Source organism: Stegostoma tigrinum, chromosome 8, assembly GCF_030684315.1.
Source record: "Stegostoma tigrinum isolate sSteTig4 chromosome 8, sSteTig4.hap1, whole genome shotgun sequence".
Classification (NCBI taxonomy): Eukaryota; Metazoa; Chordata; class Chondrichthyes; order Orectolobiformes; family Stegostomatidae; genus Stegostoma; species Stegostoma tigrinum.
In genome coordinates, this window is record NC_081361.1 from 7230846 (window position 1) to 7251725 (window position 20880).

General features: G+C 51.6%; 1 protein-coding gene across 1 annotated transcript in view; it reads right to left on the reverse strand.

Moving 5' to 3' along the window:
* LOC125456615 (probable voltage-dependent R-type calcium channel subunit alpha-1E) overlaps window positions 1–20880 on the reverse strand; it is a 714016-nt gene that overhangs the window by 455315 nt on the left and 237821 nt on the right. Inside the window, exons 7-8 of the mRNA XM_059647713.1 lie at window positions 15913–16065; window positions 14437–14627 (exon numbers count right to left, since the gene is read on the reverse strand). Coding sequence (XP_059503696.1) covers window positions 14437–14627; window positions 15913–16065 — 344 coding nt within the window. The remainder of the gene's footprint in view (window positions 1–14436; window positions 14628–15912; window positions 16066–20880) is intronic.

Consider the following 20880-nt stretch of genomic DNA (forward strand, 5'->3'; position numbering starts at 1 on the left):
TGCCGACCTATTTAGGAATCCAGAAAAGGAATATATCCTTCACATTAACAGGTGTGGGCATCATGGAAAACTAGCAAGAATCAAAGTCACAGAGAGAAAAGGAGGCAAGGGTCCGTGGGTGAGACTGAGAGTGGCAGCCTAATATTAGGAACATTTGGAATATGTGGGTCTGTATCAATGGAATTTAGAAGGAGTGAGTGTGGAAGTCAGAGGGTGAGAGTGGGGGTCAGTGAGTGAGTGTGAGAGAAAGTGAGTGAGCATGGGTGTCAGTGGCTATGTGTGGGGTCAATGAGTGAGTGTTGGAGTCAGTGAGTGAGTGTGGGGTCAGTGACTGAGTGTGAGGGTCAGTGAGAGAGTGTGGTGCTCAGTAGGTTACTGCGGCGTCAGTGAGTGAGTGCGGGGTCAGTCAGTGCATGTGAGGGTCCGTGAGTGAGTGTGGGGGTCAGTGAGTTAGTGTGAGGGTCAGTGAGTGAGTGAGAGGGTCAGGGACTGAATGCTGGGACAGTGATTATGTGTGTGGGGTCAGTGAGAGAGTGTGAGGTCAGTGAGTGAATGTGAGGGTCAGGGAGTGAGTGTGGGTGTCAGTGAATATGTGTTGGGTGAGTGAGTGACTGTTGGGGTAAGTGAGTTAGTGTGAGGGTCAGTGAGAGAGTGTGAGGGTCAGTGAGTGAGTCTGAGGGTCAGAGAGAGAGGGTGAGGGACAGTGAGCGAGTGCAGCGGGCAATGAGTATGTGTGGGGTCAGTGAGTGAATGTGGGGGTCAGTGAGAGAGTGTGGTGCTCAGTAGGTTACTGCGGCGTCAGTGAGTGAGTGCGGGGTCAGTCAGTGCATGTGAGGGTCCGTGAGTGAGTGTGGGGGTCAGTGAGTTAGTGTGAGGGTCAGTGAGTGAGTGAGAGGGTCAGGGACTGAATGCTGGGACAGTGATTATGTGTGTGGGGTCAGTGAGAGAGTGTGAGGTCAGTGAGTGAATGTGAGGGTCAGGGAGTGAGTGTGGGTGTCAGTGAATATGTGTTGGGTGAGTGAGTGACTGTTGGGGTAAGTGAGTTAGTGTGAGGGTCAGTGAGAGAGTGTGAGGGTCAGTGAGTGAGTCTGAGGGTCAGAGAGAGAGGGTGAGGGACAGTGAGCGAGTGCAGCGGGCAATGAGTATGTGTGGGGTCAGTGAGTGAATGTGGGGGTCAGTGAGTGAGTGTGAGGGTCAGTGAGTGAGTGTGAGGGTCAGTGAGTGAGTGTTGGGGTAAGTGAGTTAGTGTGAGGGTCAGTGAGTGAATGTGGGGGTCAGTGAGTGAGTGTGGGGGTCAGTGAGAGAGGGTGAGGGTCAGTGAGTGAGTGCAGTGGGCAATGAGTATGTGTGGGGTCAGTGAGTGAATGTGGGGGTCAGTGAGTGAGTGAGAGGGTCAGTGAGTGAGTGCGGGGATCAGTGAGCATGTGTGGGGTCAGTGAGTGAGTGTGAGAGCTAGTGCAAGGGTCAGTAAGTGAGCGTGGGGGTCAAAGAGCATGTGTGGGGACAGTGAGAGAGGGTTGGGGTCAGTGAGTGAGTGTGGGGTGGAGTGTGAGTGAATTTGAGGGTCAGTAAGTATGTGCAGGGTCTGTGAGTGAGTGTGGGGGTCAGTGAGTGAGTGTGAGGGTCAGTGAGTGAGTCTGAGGGTCAGTGATGATGTGTGGGGTCAGTGAGTGAGACTGAAGGTCAGTGAGTATGTGAGGGTTCAGTGAGTGAGTGTGGGGTCAGTGACTGAGTGTGAGGGTCAGTGAGTGAGTGTGGGGGTCAGTGAGCTAGTGTGAGGGTCAGTGAGTGAGTGTGAGGGTCAGTGAATGAGTGTTGGGGTGAGTGAGTGTGGGGGTCAGTGAGTGAGGGTGAGGGTCAGTGTATGAGTGCAACGGGCAATAAGTATGTGTGGGGGTCAGTGAGTGAGTGCGGGGGTCAGTGAGCGAGTGTGGGGTCAGTGAGTGAGAGTGAAAGTTAATGCGAGGGTCAGTGAGTGAGTGTGGGGTCAGTGACTGAGTGTGTGAGTTAGTGTGAGGGTCAGTGAGTGAGTGTGATGGTGAGTGAGTATGTATGTGGTCAGTGAGGGAGTGTGAATTTCGGTGAGTGAGTGTGAGGGTCAGTGAGTGAGTGTGCAGTCAGTGAGTGAGTGTGGGGGTCAGTGAGTATGTGTGTGGGTCAGTGAATGAGTGTGGGGGTGAGTGAGTGAGTGTGAGGGTCAGTGAGCATGTGTGGGGTCAGTGAGAGAGTGTTGGGATCAGTGAGTGAGTGTGGGGTGGTGTGTGAAGGTCAGTGAGTGAATTTGAGAGTCAGTAAGTATGTGCGGGGTCAGTGAGTGAGTGCGGGGGTCAGTGAGTAAGTGTGGGGTCAGTGAGTGAGTGTGAGGGTCAATGAGTGAGTGTGAGGGTCAGTGAGTGAGTGCGGGGGTCAGTGAGTGAGAGCGGGGGTCAGTAAGTTAGTGTGAGTGTCAGTGAGTGAGTGTTGGGGTAAGTGAGTTAGTGTGAGGGTCAGTGAGTGAATGTGGGGGTCTGTGAGTGAGTGAAATGGTCGGTGAGGAAGTGTGGGGGTCGGTGAGCGAGTGTGGGGGTCGGACAATGAGCGTGGGGTCAGTGAGTGTGAGAGCTAGTGTGAGGGTAAATGAGTGTGTGAATGTCAGTGAGAAGGTGAAGGGTCAGCGAGTGACGGTGGGGATCAGTGAGTGAGCGTGAGGGTCAGTGAGTGAGTTTTGGGGTCAGTGAGTTAGTGGGAGGGCCAGTGAGTGAGTGTGGGAGTCTGTGAGTGTGAAGGTCGATGAGTAAATGTGTGTCGGCGTGAGTGAGTGTGGGGTCAGTGTGTGAGTATGTTGGTCCGTGAGTATGTGTGGGGCCCGTGAGTGAGTGTGGGGGTCAGTGAGTCAGTGTGAGGGTCAGTGAGTGAGGTGTTCTATGAGTATGTGGGGGGTCAATGAGTGAGTTTAAGCGTTGGTGTGAGGGTCAGTGAGTGAGTGTGGGGTCAGTGAGTGAGTGTGGGGGTCAGAGAGTGACTGAGGGGATCAGCGAGTGAGCATGAGGGTCAGTGAGTACGTTTTAGAACATAGAACATAGAACATGGAACAGTACAGCACAGAACAGGCCCTTCAGCCCATGATGTTGTGCCGACCATTGATCCTCTTGTATGCACCCTCAAATTTCTGTGACCATATGCATGTCCAGCAGTCTCTTAAATGACCCCAATGACCTTGCTTCCACAACTGCTGCTGGCAATGCATTCCATGCTCTCACAACTCTCTGTGTAAAGAACCCGCCTCTGACATCCCCTCTATACTTTCCTCCAACCAGCTTAAAACTATGACCGCTCGTGTTAGCCATTTCTGCCCTGGAAAATAGTCTCTGGTTTTGGGGTCAGTGAGTTAGTGGGAGGGCCAGTGAGTGAGTGTGGGAGTCTGTGAGTGAGTGTGAAGGTCGATGACTAAGTGTGTGGGTCCGTGAGTGTCTGTGGGGATCAGTGAGTATGTGTGGAGTCAGTGACTGCGTGTGTGAGTTAGTGTGAGGGTCCGAGAGTGAGTGTGAGGGTCAGTGAGTCTGTGTGTGGGGTCAGTGAGGGAGTGTGAAGGTCGGTGAGTGAGTGTGAGGGTCAGTGAATTAGTGTGCAGGTACGGGAGTGACTGTGGGGTCAGTGAGTGAGTGTGGGGGTCAGTGAGTATGTGTGGGGTCAGTGAGTGAGTGTTGGGGTCAGTGAGTGAGGGTGACGGTCAGTGAGTGCAGCGGGCAATGACTATGTGCGGTCAGTGTGTGAGTGTGAGGGTCAGTGAGTATGTGTGGTGTCAGTGACTGAGTGTGTGAGTTAGTGTGAGGGTCAGTGAGTGAGTGTGATGGTGAGTGAGCATGTATGTGGTCAGTGAGGGAGTGTGAAGTTCAGTGAGTGAGAGTGAGGGTCAGTGAGTGAGTGTGCGGGTCCATGACTGAGTGTGGGGTCAGTGAGTGAGTGTTGGGGTCAGTGAGTATGTGTATGGGTCAGTGAATGTGTGTGGGGGTCAGTGATTGAGTGTGTGGGTCAGTGAGTGAGTGTGAGAGTTCGTGTGAGAGTCAGAGAGTGAGTGTCAGGGTCAGTGAGTCTGTGTGTGGGGTCAGTGAGGGAGTGCGAAGGTCGGTGAGTGAGTGTGACGGTCAGTGAGTGAGTGTGAGGGTCAGATGGTGAGTGTGAGGGTCAGTGAGTCTGTGTGTGAGGGTCAGTGAGTGTGGGTGAGGGTCAGTGAGTGCAGCAGGCAATGAGTATGTGTGGGGTCAGTGTGTGAGTGTGAGGGTCGGTGACTGAGTGTGTGAGTTAGTGTGAGGGTCCGAGAGTGAGAGTGATGGTGAGTGAGTACGTATGTGGTCAGTGAGGGAGTGTGAAGGTCAGTGAGTGAGTGTGAGGGTCAGTAAATTAGTGTGCGGGTACGGGAGTGACTATGGGGTCAGTGAGTGAGTGTCGGGGTCAGTGAGTATGTGTGGGGTCAGTGAGTGAGTGTGTGAGTTCGTGTGAGGGTCAGAGAGTGCGTGAGACGGTCAATGATTATGAGTATGTGTGGGATCAGTGAGGGAGTGTGAAGGTCGGTGAGTGAATGTGAAGGTCAGTGAGTGTGTGCGCGGGTCCATGAATTAGCGTGGGCCAGTGAGTGAGTGTAGGGGTCTGTGAGTGAGTGTGAAGGTCGATGAGTAAGTGTGGGGGTTGGTGAGTGTGTGTGGGGATCGGACAGTGAGTGTGGGGTCAGTGAGTGAGAGTGAGAGTTAGTGTGAGGGTAAGTGAGTGAGTGTGAATGTCAGTGAGATGTGAAGGGTCAGCGAGTAACTGTGGGGATCAGTGAGTGAGCGTGAGGGCCAGTGAGTAAGTTTAGGGGTCAGTGAGTTAGTGGGAGGGCCAGTGAGTGAGTGTGGGGGTCAGTGAGTATGTGTGGAGTCAGTGAGTGAGTGTGTGAGTTAGTGTGAGGGTCCAAGAGTGAGTGTGATGGTCAGTGAGTATGTATGTGGTCAGTGAGGGGATGTGAAGTTCGGTGAGTGAGTGTGAGGGTCAGTGAGTGAGTGTGCGGGTCCATGACTGAGTGTGGGGTCAGTGAGTGATTGTGAGGGTCAATGGGTGAGTGTGAGAGTTCGTGTGAGGGTCAGAGAGTGAGTGTGGGGGTCAGTGAGTATGTGTGTGGGTCAGTGAATGAGTGTGGGGGTCCGTGAGTGAGTGTGAGGGTCAGTGAGTGCGTGTGGGGGTCAATGAGTACGTCTGCGGCCAGTGAGTGAGTGTGAGGGTCAGTGAGTGAGTGTGGGTGTCAGTGAGTGAGTGTGAGGGTCAGTGAGTGAGTGAGAGGGTCATTGAGAGATTGTGGGGTCAGTGAGTGAGTGTGAGGGTCAGTGGGGTCAGTGAGTGACTGTGAGGGTCAGTGAGTATGTGCGTGGTCAGTGAGTGAGGGTGAGAGTCAGTGTGAGGGTCACTGAGTGAGGGTGGAGGTCAGTGAGTACGTGTGGGGTCAGTGAGTGAGTGTGAGGGTCAGTGAGTGAGTGCAGTTGGTCATTGAGTATGTGTGGTGTCAGTGAGTGAGTATGAGAGTTAGTGTGAGGGTCAGAGAGTGAGTGTCGGCGTGAGTGAGTGTGTGTGTCGGTGAGTGAGTGTGGGGGTCGGTGAGTGAGTGTGGGGGTCAGTGAGTGAGTGGGAGGGTCAGTGAGTGAGTGAGGTGTTCTGTGAGTATGTGGGGGGTCTGTTAGTGAGTTTAAGCATTAGTGTGAGGGTCAGTGAGTGAGTGTGGGGTCAGTGAGTGAGTGTGAGAGTTAGGGTGAGGAACACTGAGTGAATGTGGGGGTCCGTGAGTGAGTTTGGGGCCAGTGAGTGAGTGTGGGGGTCAGTGAGTATGTGTGGGGTAAGTGAGTGAGTGCGAGAGTTATTGAGAGTGTGAGAGAGTGAGTGTGAGGGTCAGTGAGTACGTGTGTGGGGTCACTGAGGGAGTGTGAAGGTTGGTGAGTGTGTGTGAGAGTCAGTGAGTTAGTGTGCGGGTACAGGAGTGACTGTGGGGTCAGTGAGAAAGTGTGTGGGTCCGTGAGTGAGTGTGGGGTCAGTGAGTACGTGTGTGGGGTCACTGAGGGAGTGTGAAGGTCGGTGAGTGTGTGTGGGGGTCAGTGAGTTAGTGTGCGCGTAAGGGAGAGACTGTGGGGTCAGTGAGCAAGTGTGTGGGTCCGTGAGTGAGTGTGGGGTCAGTGAGTGAGTGTGGGGGTCAGTGAGTGAGTGTGGGGGTCAGTGAGAGAGTGTTGGGGTCAGTGAGTATGTGTAGGGTCAGTGAGTGAGTGTTGGGGTCAGTGAGTAAGTGTGGGGTGGTGTGTGAGGGTCAGTGAGTAAGGATGAAGGTCAGTGAGTTCAGCGGGCAATGACTATGTGGGGTCAGTGTGTGAGTGTGAGGGTCAGTGAGTATGTGTGGTGTCAGTGACTGAGTGTGTGAGTTAGTGTGAGGGTCCGAGAGTGAGTATGATGGTCAGTGAGTCTGTGTGTGGGGTCAGTGAGGGAGTGTGAAGGTCGGTGAGTGAGTGTGACGGTCAGTGAGTGAGTGTGAGGGTCAGAGAATGAGTGTGAGGGTCAGTGAGTCTGTGTGTGAGGGTCAGTGAGTGTGGGTGAGGGTCAGTGAGTGCAGCAGGCAATGAATATGTGTGGGGTCAATGTGTGAGTGTGAGGGTCAGTGGCTGAGTGTGTGAGTTAGTGTGAGGGTCCGAGAGTGAGTGTGATGGTGAGTGAGTATGTATGTGGTCAGTGAGGGAGTGTGAAGTTCGGTGAGTGAGTGTGAGGGTCAGTGAGTGAGTGTGAGGGTCAGTGAGTGAGTGTGCGGGTCCATGACTGAGTGTGGGGTCTGTGAGTGAGTGTGGGCATCAGTGAGTATGTGTGTGGGTCAGTGAATGAGTGTGGGAGTCAGTGATTGAGTGTGTGGGTCAGTGAGTGAGTGTGAGAGTTCGTGTGAGGGTCAGAGCGTGAGTGTCAGGGTCAGTGAGCCTGTGTGTGGGGTCCGTGAGGGAGTGTGAAGGTCGGTGAGTGAGTGTGAGGGTCAGAGAGTGTGTCAGGGTCAGTGAGTCTGTGTGTGGGGTCAGTGAGGGAGTGTGAAGGTTGGTGAGTGTGACGGTCAGTGAGTGAGTGTGAGGGTCAGAGAATGAGTGTGAGGGTCAGTGAGTCTGTGTGTGAGGGTCAGTGAGTGTGGGTGAGGGTCAGTGAGTGCAGCAGGCAATGAATATGTGTGGGGTCAATGTGTGAGTGTGAGGGTCAGTGGCTGAGTGTGTGAGTTAGTGTGAGGGTCCGAGAGTGAGTGTGATGGTGAGTGAGTATGTATGTGGTCAGTGAGGGAGTGTGAAGTTCGGTGAGTGAGTGTGAGGGTCAGTGAGTGAGTGTGAGGGTCAGTGAGTGAGTGTGCGGGTCCATGACTGAGTGTGGGGTCTGTGAGTGAGTGTGGGCATCAGTGAGTATGTGTGTGGGTCAGTGAATGAGTGTGGGAGTCAGTGATTGAGTGTGAGGGTCAGTGAGTGAGTGTGAGAGTTCGTGTGAGGGTCAGAGCGTGAGTGTCAGGGTCAGTGAGTCTGTGTGTGGGGTCCGTGAGGGAGTGTGAAGGTCGGTGAGTGAGTGTGAGGGTCAGAGAGTGTGTCAGGGTCAGTGAGTCTGTGTGTGGGGTCAGTGAGGGAGTGTGAAGGTCGGTGAGTGAGTGTGACGGTCAGTGAGTGAGTGTGAGGGTCAGAGAATGAGTGTGAGGGTCAGTGAGTCTGTGTGTGAGGGTCAGTGAGTGTGGGTGAGGGTCAGTGAGTGCAGCAGGCAATGAATATGTGTGGGGTCAATGTGTGAGTGTGAGGGTCAGTGGCTGAGTGTGTGAGTTAGTGTGAGGGTCCGAGAGTGAGTGTGATGGTGAGTGAGTATGTATGTGGTCAGTGAGGGAGTGTGAAGTTCGGTGAGTGAGTGTGAGGGTCAGTGAGTGAGTGTGAGGGTCAGTGAGTGAGTGTGCGGGTCCATGACTGAGTGTGGGGTCTGTGAGTGAGTGTGGGCATCAGTGAGTATGTGTGTGGGTCAGTGAATGAGTATGGGGGTCAGTGATTGAGTGTGTGGGTCAGTGAGTGAGTGTGAGAGTTCGTGTGAGGGTCAGAGCGTGAGTGTCAGGGTCAGTGAGTCTGTGTGTGGGGTCCGTGAGGGAGTGTGAAGGTCGGTGAGTGAGTGTGAGGGTCAGAGAGTGTGTCAGGGTCAGTGAGTCTGTGTGTGGGGTCAGTGAGGGAGTGTGAAGGTCGGTGAGTGAGTGTGACGGTCAGTGAGTGAGTGTGAGGGTCAGAGAATGAGTGTGAGGGTCAGTGAGTCTGTGTGTGAGGGTCAGTGAGTGTGGGTGAGGGTCAGTGAGTGCAGCAGGCAATGAATATGTGTGGGGTCAATGTGTGAGTGTGAGGGTCAGTGGCTGAGTGTGTGAGTTAGTGTGAGGGTCCGAGAGTGAGTGTGATGGTGAGTGAGTATGTATGTGGTCAGTGAGGGAGTGTGAAGTTCGGTGAGTGAGTGTGAGGGTCAGTGAGTGAGTGTGAGGGTCAGTGAGTGAGTGTGCGGGTCCATGACTGAGTGTGGGGTCTGTGAGTGAGTGTGGGCATCAGTGAGTATGTGTGTGGGTCAGTGAATGAGTATGGGGGTCAGTGATTGAGTGTGTGGGTCAGTGAGTGAGTGTGAGAGTTCGTGTGAGGGTCAGAGCGTGAGTGTCAGGGTCAGTGAGTCTGTGTGTGGGGTCCGTGAGGGAGTGTGAAGATCGGTGAGTGAGTGTGATGGTCAGTGAGTATGTGTGGGATCAGTGACTGAGTCTGTGAGTTAGTGTGAGTGTCCGAGAGTGACAGTGATGGTGAGTGAGTACGTATGTGGTCAGTGAGGGAGTGTGAAGTTCGGTGAGTGAGTGTGAGGGTCAATAAATTAGTGTGCGGGTACGGGAGTGACTGTGGGGTCAGTGAGTGAGTGTGAGGGTCAGTGAGTGTATGTGTGTGGGGTCACTGAGGGAGTGTGAAGGTCGGTGAGTGAGTGTGAGGGTCAGTGAGTTAGTGTGCGGGTCAGTGAGTGGGTGTGAGGGTCAGTGAGTCTGTGTGTGGGGTCAGTGAGTGAGTGTGGGGTCAGTCAGTGAGTATGAGGGTCAGTGAGTGAGTGAGAGGGTCAGTGAGTGAGTGTGCGGTTCAGTGAGTTAGTGTGTGGGTCAGTGAGTGAGTGAGAGGTTCACCGATTGAGTGCTGGGACAGTGATTATGTGTGTGGGGTCAGTGAGTGAATGTGAGGGTCAGGGAGTGAGTGTGGGTGTCAGTGAATATGTGTTGGGTCAGTGAGTGACTGTTGGGGTAAGTGAGTTAGTGTGAGGGTCCGTGAGTGAGTGTGCGGGTCAGTGAGTGAGTGTGCGGGTCCATGACAGAGTGTGGGGTCAGTGAGTGAGTGTGGGAATCTGTGAGTGAGTGTGAGAGTTAGTGTGAGGGACTGTGAGTGATTGTTGGGGTCAATGAGTGAGTGTGAGGTTCAGAGAGTTAGTGCGAGGGTCAGTGAGTGAGTGTGGAGGTCAGTGAGTATGTGTGGGGTCAGTGAGTGAGTGCGAGAGTTACTGAGAGTGTGAGAGAGTGAATGTGAGGGTCAGTGAGTACGTGTGTGGCGTCACTGAGGGAGTGTGAAGGTCAGTGAGTCTGTGTGAGGATCAGTGAGTTAGTGTGCGGGTACAGGAGTGACTGTGGGGTCAGTGAGTGAGTGTGGGGTCAGTGTGTGAGTGTGGGGGTCAGTGAGTATGTGTGGGGTCAGTGAGTGAGTGCGAGAGTTAGTGTGAGGGTCCGAGAGTGAGTGTGATGGTGAGTGAGTATGTATGTGGTCAGTGAGGGAATGTGAAGTTCGGTGAGTGAGTGTGAGGGTCAGTGAGTGTGCAGGTCCAAGACTGAGTGTGGGGTCAGTGAGTGAGTGTGGGGGTCAGCAAGTATGTGTGTGGGTCAGTAAATGTGTGTGGGGGTCCGTGATTGAGGGTGAGGGTCAGTGAGTGAGTGTGAGAGTTCGTGTGAGGGGCAGAGAGTGAATGTGATAGTCAGTGAGTCTGTGTGTGGGGTCAGTGAGGGAGTGTGAAGATCGGTGAGTGAGTGTGAGGGTCAGTGAATTATTGTGCAGGTACGGGAGTGACTGTGGGGTCAGTGAGTGTGTGTGGGGTCAGTGAGTGAGTGTGTGAGTTAATGTGAGGGTCAGAGAGTGCTTGAGAGGGTCAACGAGCATGAGCATGTGTGAGGTCAGTGAGGGAGTGCGAGAGTTACTGAGAGTGTGAGAGAGTGAATGTGAGGGTCAGTGAGTACGTGTGTGGGGTCACTGAGGGAGTGTGAAGGTCAGTGAGTCTATGTGAGGATCAGTGAGTTAGTGTGTGGGTATGGGAGTGACTGTGGGGTCAGTGAGCGAGTGTGTGGGTCCGTGAGTGAGTGTGGGGTCAGTGTGTGAGTGTGGGGGTCAGTGAGTATGTGTGGGGTCAGTGAATGAGTGTGTGAGTTAGTGTGAGGGTCCGAGAGTGAGTGTGATGGTGAGTGAGTATGTATGTGGTCAGTGAGGGAGTGTGAAGTTCGGTGAGTGAGTGTGAGGGTCAGTGAGTGAGTGTGAGGGTCAGTGAGTGAGTGTGCGGGTCCATGACTGAGTGTGGGGTCTGTGAGTGAGTGTGGGCATCAGTGAGTATGTATGTGGGTCAGTGAATGAGTGTGGGGGTCAGTGATTGAGTGTGTGGGTCAGTGAGTGGTTGTGAGAGTTCGTGTGAGAGTCAGAGAGTGAGTGTCAGGGTCAGTGAGTCTGTGTGTGGGGTCAGTGAGGGAGTGTGAAGTTCGGTGAGTGAGTGTGAGGGTCAGTGAGTGAGTGTGCGGGTCCATGACTGAGTGTGGGGTCAGTGAGTGAGTGTGGGGGTCAGTAAGTATGTGTGTGGGTCAGTAAATGTGTGTGGGGGTCCGTGATTGAGTGTGAGGGTCAGTGAGTGAGTGTGAGAGTTCGTGTGAGGGGCAGAGAGTGAATGTGATGGTCAGTGAGTCTGTGTGTGGGGTCAGTGAGGGAGTCTGAAGGTCGGTGAGTGCGTGTGAGGGTCAGTGACTTAATTTCCAGGTACAGGAGTGACTGTGGGGTCAGTGAGTGAGTGAGGGGGTCAGTGAGTATGTGTGGGTTCAGTGAGTGAGTGTGTGAGTTAATGTGAGGGTCAGAGAGTGCTTGAGAGGGTCAACGAGCATGATTATGTGTGAGGTCAGTGAGGGAGTGTGAGAGTTACTGAGAGTGTGAGAGAGTGAATGTGAGGGTCAGTGAGTACATGTGTGGGGTCACTGAGGGAGTGTGAAGGTCAGTGAGTGAGTGTGAGAGTTCGTGTGAGGGTCAAAGAGTGAGTGTGTGGGTCAATGACTCTGTGTGTGGGGTCAGTGAGGGAGTGTGAAGGTCGGTGAGCGAGTGTGAGGGTCAGAGAGTGAGTGTGTGGGGTCAATGACTCTGTGTGTGGGGTCAGTGAGGGAGTGTGAAGGTCGGTGAGCGAGTGTGAGGGTCAGTAAATTAGTGTTCGGGTACGGGGGTGACTGTGGGGTCAGTGAGTGAGTGTGGGGGTCAGTGAGTATGTGTGGGGTCAGTGAGTGAGTGTGTGAGTGAATATGAGGGTCAGTGAGTGTGTGTGCCGGTCCATGAGTGAGCGTGGGCCAGTGAGTGAGTGTGGGGGCCAGTGAGTGAGTGTGAGCGTCAGTGAGTGAGTGCAGTGGTCATTGAGTACGTGTGGTGTCAGTGAGTGAGTGAGTGTGAGAGTTAGTGTGAGGGTCAGAGAGTGAGTGTTGGGGTGAGTGAGTGAGTGTGGGGGTCGGTGAGTGAGTGTGAGGGTCAGTGAGTGAGTGTGGGGGTCAATGAGCATGTCTGTGGCCAGTGAGTGTGTGTGAGGGTCAGTGTGTGAGTGTGAGGGCCAGTGAGTATGTGTGGGGTCAGTGAGTGAGTGTGAGGGTCAGTGAGTGAGTGAGGTGTTCTGTGAGTATGTGGGGGGTAAGTGAATGAGTTTAAGCTTTGGTGTGGGGTCAATGAGTGAGTGTGGGGTCAGTGAGTGAATGTCCGGGTCGCTGAGTGAGCGTGGGGATCAGTGAGTGAGTGTGCCAGTCAATGAGTATGTGTGGGGTCAGTGAGTGAGTGTGGTGTCAGTGATTGAGTGTGGGGTCAGCGATTGAGTGTGCCGGCCAGCGAGTCAGTGAGTCTGAGAGTTAAGGTGAGGGACAGTGGGTGAGTGCGGGGGTCGGACAGTGAGTGTGTGTTTCAGTGAGCGAGTGAGAGCGTCAGTGAGTGTGGGGTCAGTGTGTATGTGTGGGGTCAGTGAGTGAGCGTGAGAGTTAGGGTGAGGGACAGTGAGTGAGTGTGGCGGTCAGTGAGTGACTGTGAGGGTCAGTGAGTGAGTGTGGGGGTCAGTGAATATGTGAGTGACTGTTTGGGTCAGTGAGCAAGTGTGCACTCAGTAAGTTAGTGTGAGGAGCACTGAGTGAGTGTGTGGGTCGGTGAGTATGTGTGGGGTCAGTGAGTGAGTGTGGGAGTCAGTGAGCGAGTGTGGGGTCAGTGAATGCGTGTGGGGCCAGTGTCTGAGCGTGGGGTTCTGTGGGTGAGCATGGGGGTCAGTGAGTGAGTGTGTGGGTCAGTGAACTTTTGCAGGTTATTGCGCTTCAGCGTCAGTAGGTCCTGATTGTTCCAGTGATTCCTTGCACCTCCGTGTGGTATTTTGCAATCCCTGGCTGGTGGTTCAGGATGACAGAAGCTCGGTCATGTAATCCATTCACTGAGGTTCTGTCTGACTGGCATCCAGGTAGCAGGCTCATTGAAGGGGTCAGTGCCTTTGCCAACTGTCACTCTCTCTGCACTCGATAACCCTTAATCAATTACCATAACTCCAAGAACGAACAGTGTCCTTTTCAACAACCTAATTATATCAACAAAGAGCAGTTACGACACAACGTCAATCACCGACAATGTTAATCCCACGTACTGGGTGCTGATGAACTTTTTCAGCTTGTGTTCTGTAATTAATTGCCAGTCTTGCACTCACCCATAGGAAAGAATGAGACTGGCATTTCCCTGTAGCATGTCCTCTTAAACAGCGTCATGGCCGATAAAGCAGCCAATCACTGTGGCCAGTTTCATCCAGGGAACATGGTGGTTCATGTCTGCATGCAGTATTAGCCAAGGACAACAATAAGACAAGGACTGGTGACTCTGTATTAGCGATGGCCAGGATGTAAGAGGGCACTCGCCTGTTTTTCTTCACTGGGATCTTTTGGGAACATGCAGTTCTACCTAAAGGGCCGAGTGCTTGGCCTTGCATTATTACCTGCTGCAAGGAATGTCAGTTCCAATGGTCTAGCCCACCTTCAGCGCTGCTGAGCAGGCACAGTTGAGGAATCTTGCAGCGGACCATTTGAAGGGTAATTTTGATGGTTCAGCTAAATCCGTTGGATCCTTCTCAACTCTGGCAAAGGGAAGTGAGAAGATAATGTATTTTGTGGGCCGTGCTGACCCCTAGGGCTAATGAGTTGTGGAGATCCTACATCCCTGACCTGCAGTCAGTGGTCATGATAACGTGACATTAAACCACTGAATGGTACAAGCACAGAAAGAGGCCACACCAACTCTGGTGATGGTCCTGGCTTTCTGAGAGCATGTCTCCATTTCCGCCAGGAGCCCCTGCTATTTTCTACGTTGCCCAGTCTTTCTTGCCTCCATCACGCACTTGTCAGGTTCCCTTTTGCTGGTTCCCGGAGAATCAGCTTCCCCTCAGATGACATCAAATCGCAGCTTCAAAATGACATTCCCCCCCCTTCTTCATCTCATTCTCGTTTCCCCTCGGTCTGTATCCCTCTGTTTACTGACCCTCCTGCCAGTACAAACAGTTTGTCTTTCTTGGCCCAATCAAAACTTCATGAACTTGAACAACTCCCCCACCACCCCAATTAAATTTCTTTCCTTCACGAGCAGTATATGGGCATCCCTGGCAAAGCCACATTTGTCCCCATCTCCTCACTGCCCTTGAGCTGAGAGATTTGCCTGGCCATTTCAGAGGGTAGTTGGAAGTCAACAACACTGCTGTGCGCCAGGAGTCATGTGTCAGTCAGACAAGTCAGCTAAGGACAGTAGACCCCCCGCACTAAAGAACGTGGCTGAACCCAATGGGTTTGTACAACATTTGACAATGGCTATGTTGTGATTGCAAGGCAGTCAGCCTGCAGGACCTATTGGAATGAGTTCCCTGACTGGCGCTCTGCCAGGGAGCCCTGGCTGACAAAAAAAGAATATAGGTCAGACATCTTGTGCATCTGAATGTGAGAGACTCAGTGAGAGGCATTGCTATTGTCAAATTGCTATTGCCTTTGTAATTGAAGAGTGATGGGTGGCAGGATGCGGAGGGCTATTACACAGGGTTGGCGTGAGGCAGTCTTTATTGCCACCCTGAAGCCGCATCTAGATGCTGCATCGATTTTTAGCCCAGACTTACATTGTAGAGGATGGTGGTCCAGCCCTCCATGGTGATGCATTGGAAGACGGTGAGCAAGGCAAACAGGATGTTGTCGAACTGGGTGATGCCAGCATTGGGTCCAATCCAGTAGTCACACATGGTGCCATTGGGGCACAGTCGGGCTGGCTCCTGTTTGCCACAGGGGAACTGCAGCTCCAGCTCTTCAACAGCTGTTGGGGGGTGGGGCATCACAGAGAGAGCAAGCCATCAATTATCATCAAAAGGAGATAACGGCATCCAACTATAACACCACTCACAACCACATGCCGTCACTAAGGGTCTTACATCTAGACACCTGAAATGTCCTCACACACTCAAACAAAATCAGAGTAGGCCACTCAGCCACCCCCCACCATCTGCTCCACCATTCAATGAGACCATGGCTGATCCATTTATGTTCCATGTTTCCCTCCAGCTCCCTCGGGAAACCTGGATTGCCCTGCCCGATGGGAATGAGGGCAGGAGCCGACTCAAGGACAGCAAGATTCCTCACGCACCCACACCGGGTAATAAGAGCGTAGCCTGCACCGATGCTGATTGAGCGATGAGAACTGATCAGGGCATGGGGGAAAAGTAGCTCTGCCATTCATCAGTATTGTGACAGACCATCTTTTCTCTGCACCCAGGTTATGGGGTGGCAGGGGGGCTGGGTGGGGCTGGGGTGTTGTGTGGGGCAGACGGGGCCTGCACACATTATTTGTTCAAACTGCCACAGGTCTGAATCAGTGAATCCACTTAGGGATTCCCTTCGAAAACTTTATTTGCTTCTGAATGGGCAGGCGTTTGCTCGAGGGGATTTTAGAACACGCAAAGTTTGTAAAAATCCTTTCATGAGATGTGGGTGCTGCTGGCTAGGCCAATGTTTACTGCCCATGCCTTGTTACCCCTCCCCCCCACCCAAGAAGGTGTTGGCGAGCTGCCTTCTTGAACCACTGCAATCCATGTGCTTTAGGTTGAGCCACAATGCCCTTAGGGAAGGAATTCTAGGGTTTTAACCCAGTGACAGTGAAGGAACGGTGATATATTTCTGAGGCAGGATGGTGAGTGGACTGGAGGGGAATTTGTGTCATTTTTCCATGTGTCTCCTTCTAGATGGAAGTGGTCGTGGATTGGAAGGTGCTGGAGGATGATCTCTGGTGAATTTCTGCAGGGCATCTTGTAGATCAAGGACACTGCTGCTACTGAGCAGTGGAGGGAGTAAATGCTTGTGGATGTGGTGCCAGTCAAGTGGGCTGCTTTATCTGGATGGTGTTATCTTGAGTGTTGTTGGGGCTGCACACATCCAGGCAAGTGGGGATCATTCCATCACGCTCCTGACTTGTGCCTTGTAGATGGTGGGGCAGCCTTTGGGGGAGTCAGGAGGTGAGGTACTGGCTGCAGTATTCCCAGCTTCTGACCTGCTGTTGTCGCCACTGAATTTACACTGTTGGTCCAGTGTTTTACCCAGACACTCACCACTGTTATTGATGTAGCAGGTGAGATGTAGCTTGCCGTAATAGAACTCCAGGCCGATGATGGCAAACATGAGGATAGCGAAGAAGAGTAGCAAGCCAATCTGCAGCAGGGGCACCATCGCCTTGATGATGGATTTCAGCACAATCTGCAAACCTACGGTGGAACACAGGGCACAGTCAGAGCAGTACACTGTTCCACTCAGACTGCAGGAGCTTCCTGTCAGCCTCACTGCTCACCTCCCACCACACAAAATAACTCTCACCTCAACATCACAGAAATAACACACAGGTGCAGGCCTGACCAGAGGTAGCGTGAGAGACAGGCAGGAGAGAGTCATAAAGAATGGGACAGGGCCTGGGTGTGGAGTGAGCCAGGTAACACAGCAGAATAAGGGGGGGATGGATAGTAGCCAAATGGAGGGGGATGGGACAGAGAGAGGAGAAAGAGGGTCTAAGAGAGGGGACGGAAAGAGAGTTTGGAGAGAGGGGTCAGAGAGAGGGGGACAGGAAGGAGAGAGAAGTGAGAGGGACTAAGAGAGGGGATGGAGAGAAGGAGACAGGGCGGAGAGAGGAGTGAGAAGGACTAAGAGAGAGGGCAGAGAGAGGAGGATGGAAAGGGGGGGCAGGATGGAGAGAGAAGTGAGAGGGACTAAGAGAGGGGACGGAGAGAAGGAGACAGGATGGAGAGAGGAGCAGGAGGGACTAAGACAAGGGACAGAGAGAGGAGTGAGAGGGTCTAAGAGAGGGGATGGCGAGAGGGGGACAGGACAGAGAGAAGAGTGAGAGGGTCTAAGAGAAGGGGACTGAGAGAGTGGGGCAGTATGGAAAGAGGAGTGAGAGGGTCTAACAGAGGGGATGGAGAGAGGGGACGGAGAGGGGGGACAGAGAGAGGGACAGAGAAAGGGGAACGGAGAGAAGGACAGAGAAAGCGGAATGGACGGAGGGGAACAGACAGAAGGACAGAGAAAGAGGAGTGGAGAGAGGGCAACAGACAGAGGGGAACTGCGAGAGGACAGAGAGAGAGGGACAGACAGTGGGTCAGAGACAGGGACAGTGAGTGGGGCAACGAGAAAGTAGAACAGCTACAGAAAGCCAGTCAGAGAGTAGAACAAGAAATTATAATCTAAAATAGAAATGGTGAGAAAAAAAACACCCAAAGGTGGCATGCTATTGCTGAGGTCCTGTTTCTGAAAGAGTGCTCAGAGGTCAGGTTAAAAACTACATATCTACTTTCCTTCAGTTCCACAGGACAGTTATACTTGACACAAACATTAACTCTGCTTCTTCCCATGGATGCTATCTCAACCTGTTGAGTATTCCTGCAGTGATAATGGGAACTGCAGATGCTGGAGAATCCAAGATAACAAAGTGTGGAGCTGGATGAACACAGCAGGCCAAGCAGCATCTCAGGTGCACAAAAGCTGATGTTTCGGGCCTAGACCCTTCATCCGAAACGTCAACTTTTGTGCTCCTGAGATGCTGCTTGGCCTGCTGTGTTCATCCAGCTTCACACTTTGTTATCGAGTATCCCCGCAGTGTTTTTTCCAGCAGTAAGTAAGTGTGGATCCAAAGGAACAAAGGAGGGAGTTGAAGTTATGCAGTCAGAGGCAGAGATGGAAATTGAGGATGTGTGAGTCAAGGAGAAAGATTTAACAGTTCTCCAAAGGTGCTGGTGGGAAGGGTAGCAGCTGAGGAGTGTCTCATTTTTGAATCAAACCATGAGTAAAGTGAAGTTTATTTCAGGTGAATTGAGATGACATTCGAATGTATAGAGGAATTTAACATTCTTGTTTAGCATGTGATGCTTAGTGTAAGTTAAGGTGTAGAAAAATAAAAATAAACACAAATCAATACAAACTAAAATGTAGATATAAATAATCATCATTAATTTACTGTGGCATTAGTCTAGGTGCTGTTTGTCTGGACAATAGAATGTGGTGCGTTGGTGGTTGGGGTGGGAGGTTGGTTGATGGGGAGATTTGCCCATTTGTTCCTTTATTCTTTTCTGGGATGTGGGGCAGGGCCAGAGTTTGTAGTCCATCCCTAATTGCCCTGGAACTGAGTGGTCTGCTGAGCCATTTCTGGGGGTACACTGACCTTTGAAGAGCATCTCACCCAGACCCATGCCCCTACCTTAGCCTTGTAACCCTGTTAATCCACCTAACTCGCACATCTTTGGTTTGTGGGAGGAAACCCCTGCAGACACGGGGAGAGTGTGCAAACTGCACACAGACTGTCACCCGAGGCTGGAATCAAACCTGGGTCCCTGGCACTATGAGGCAGCAGTGTTAACCACTGTGCTGCCCCATGTTTATAAGTTGCTACTTATGGTGCCATATTAGGTACAAGGTACCTAGGTTCAGATTCTTCAGCATATTAAAACAGTTGCTGTTTAGCAGCTAAATAATCTATCTGTCTGTTAAGTTTTCCATTTGAGTTGCTGTTCCAATTCTTCTTTCTTTTGTTTGTATTTTAGCTAAATGGTGAGGTTAAAATGTGTTTTGCTTCAAGACTGTCAGTTCAGTCAGAAGGTGACCAAACAGGTAGGTGAGAGTAAACCGGTTGATGTGGTGTATATGGATTTCAGCAAGGCGTTCGATAAGGTTCCCCACAGTAGGCTATTGTACAAAATGCGGAGGAATGGAATTGTGGGAGATATAGCAGTTTGGATCGAAAATTGGCTTTGCTGAAAGAAGACAGAGGGTGGTAGTTGATGGGAAATGTTCATCCTGGAGACCAGTAACTAGTGGTGTACCGCAAGGGCTGGTGTTGGGTCCACTGCTGTTTGTCATTTTTATAAATGACCTGGATGAGGGCGTAGAAGGATGGATTCGTAAATTTGCAGACGACACTAAGGTCGGTGGAGTTGTGGATAGTGAGAAAGGATGCTGTAGGTTGCAGAGAGACATAGATAAGCTGCAGAGCTGGGCTGAGAGGTGGCAAATGGAGTTTAATGCAGACAAGTGTGAGGTGATGCACTTTGGTAGGAGTAACCGGAATGCCAAGTAGTGGGCTAATGGTAAGATTCTTAGGAGTGTAGATGAGCAGAGAGATCTCAGTGTCCATGTACACAGATCCTTGAAAGTTGCCACCCAGGTTGACAGGGCTGTTAAGAAGGCATACAGTGTTTTAGCTTTTATTAATAGAGGGATCGAGTTCTGGAACCAAGAGGTTATGCTGCAGCTGTACAAAACTCTGGTGCGGCCGCACTTGGAGTATTGTGTACAGTTCTGGTCTCCGCATTATAAGAAGGATGTGGAAGCTTTGGAAAGGGTGCAGAGGAGATTTACTAGGATGTTGCCTGGTATGGACAGAAGATCTTACAAGGAAAGGCTGAAGGGCTTGAGGCTGTTTTCATGAGAGAAAAAAAGGTTGAGAGGTGACTTAATTGAAACATATAAAATAATCAGAGGGTTAGATAGGGTGGATAGGGAAAGCCTTTTACCTAGGATGGTGACGGCGAGCACAAGGGGGTATAGCTTTAAATTGAGGGGTGAAAGAGATAGGACAGATGTCAGAGGTAGTTTCTTTACCCAGAGAGTAGTAAGGGAATGGAATGCTTTGCCTGCAACGGTAATAGATTCGCCAAATTTAGGTACATTTAAGTTGTCATTGGATAAGCATATGGACGTACATGGAATAGTGTAGGTTAGATGGGCTTCAGATCGGTATGACAGGTCGGCACAATATCGAGGGCCGAAGGCCCTGTACTGTGCTGTAATGTTCTATGTACTATGTTTAACCAGTTGGATTGTATCTGGAACATAACGCCTTACACTTGCCTCTAAGAGAAGAAAATAAGAAAAAGTTGGGGTCCAGGCCATCCTCTTAAAATATTGTGAGGGGGCTTGATCTGGTCCCGAACAGCAAGGCCACCTACAGCAGAATTATAGGAAGGGAGATAGTTTGGAGGATTCTGGGGTTGGGGGAGGGAGGAGTGATTTCAGAGACAGGGCCACGCCACAGAGGGATTTGAAAACAGGCGTTAACATTCAAAAAGCAAAATGTTGACATACTCAAAGAAGGGTGGTGAGGGCAGGATGATGGTGTGAGCTACAACTGAGGCGACACAGTATGAGATCCCCTCAACCCGACTGAAGAGAGAGGGTGGGAGAACAGCCAGGAGTGTGACAATGAATTCGTTAATGGAAAAGGCAGGGAAGCAGTCAAACATATTCTTTCATGGGATAGAGGCATCACCAGAGAAGCCAATATTTGTCGCCCATCTCGAACTGCCTTGAACTGAGGGACTCTCTGCACCACTTAGAGGGCAGTCAAGCACATTGCTGTCGAGGTCTGGAGATGTGGAGGCCAGGACTTAAGATTAGCCTTTGTGAAGGAGACTGGCGAGCCAGAAAACTCATTGACATGGGAAACATGGCTGAGCTGAGCTTCCAATTCCCACAATCCTTCGTGAAAAGCCCCTAGCCCCTGTGATGGGATTTGAACACCAAAAGCATTTCCCCAAAAGCATTCACCTGGGCCTCTGGACTTCTCATCGACCATCTCCCCAGCTACAGTTTAATAACATGCAGAAGGCAATGGGGAGAGCTAACAGCCAGAGACTGACCGTTTAACATGGGTGGGAGAAAGAAGTCTCAAAGATATGAAAGCATTATGCCAGGAGATTAAAACAGAAAGAAATCTGTGAGTCTAACCTTTGAGCAGAAGGTCAGGTCAGGCTGTGTGGGGTAAATAACCATTCCTTATCAAAACATAGAAATAAGGAGCATGCTGAGTGATCTATAGGTGGAAGCCTAACTTACAGGGTTTTATACTGAGACACCAACGGTCGGTATTGAGAACTGGATCTACCAGGTTCTAAATATCTACAGGAAAGATAGGGGGGGCAAGCGGTGGAGGAAGAGAAGGGTGGAATTACTTTGAAGATGAGAAACAACAGGCCGATAGCACAGAATTTATCAGTAGTGTGAAGTGGAAAATGGCTTCAGCCTGTCTTGGCGGGTGT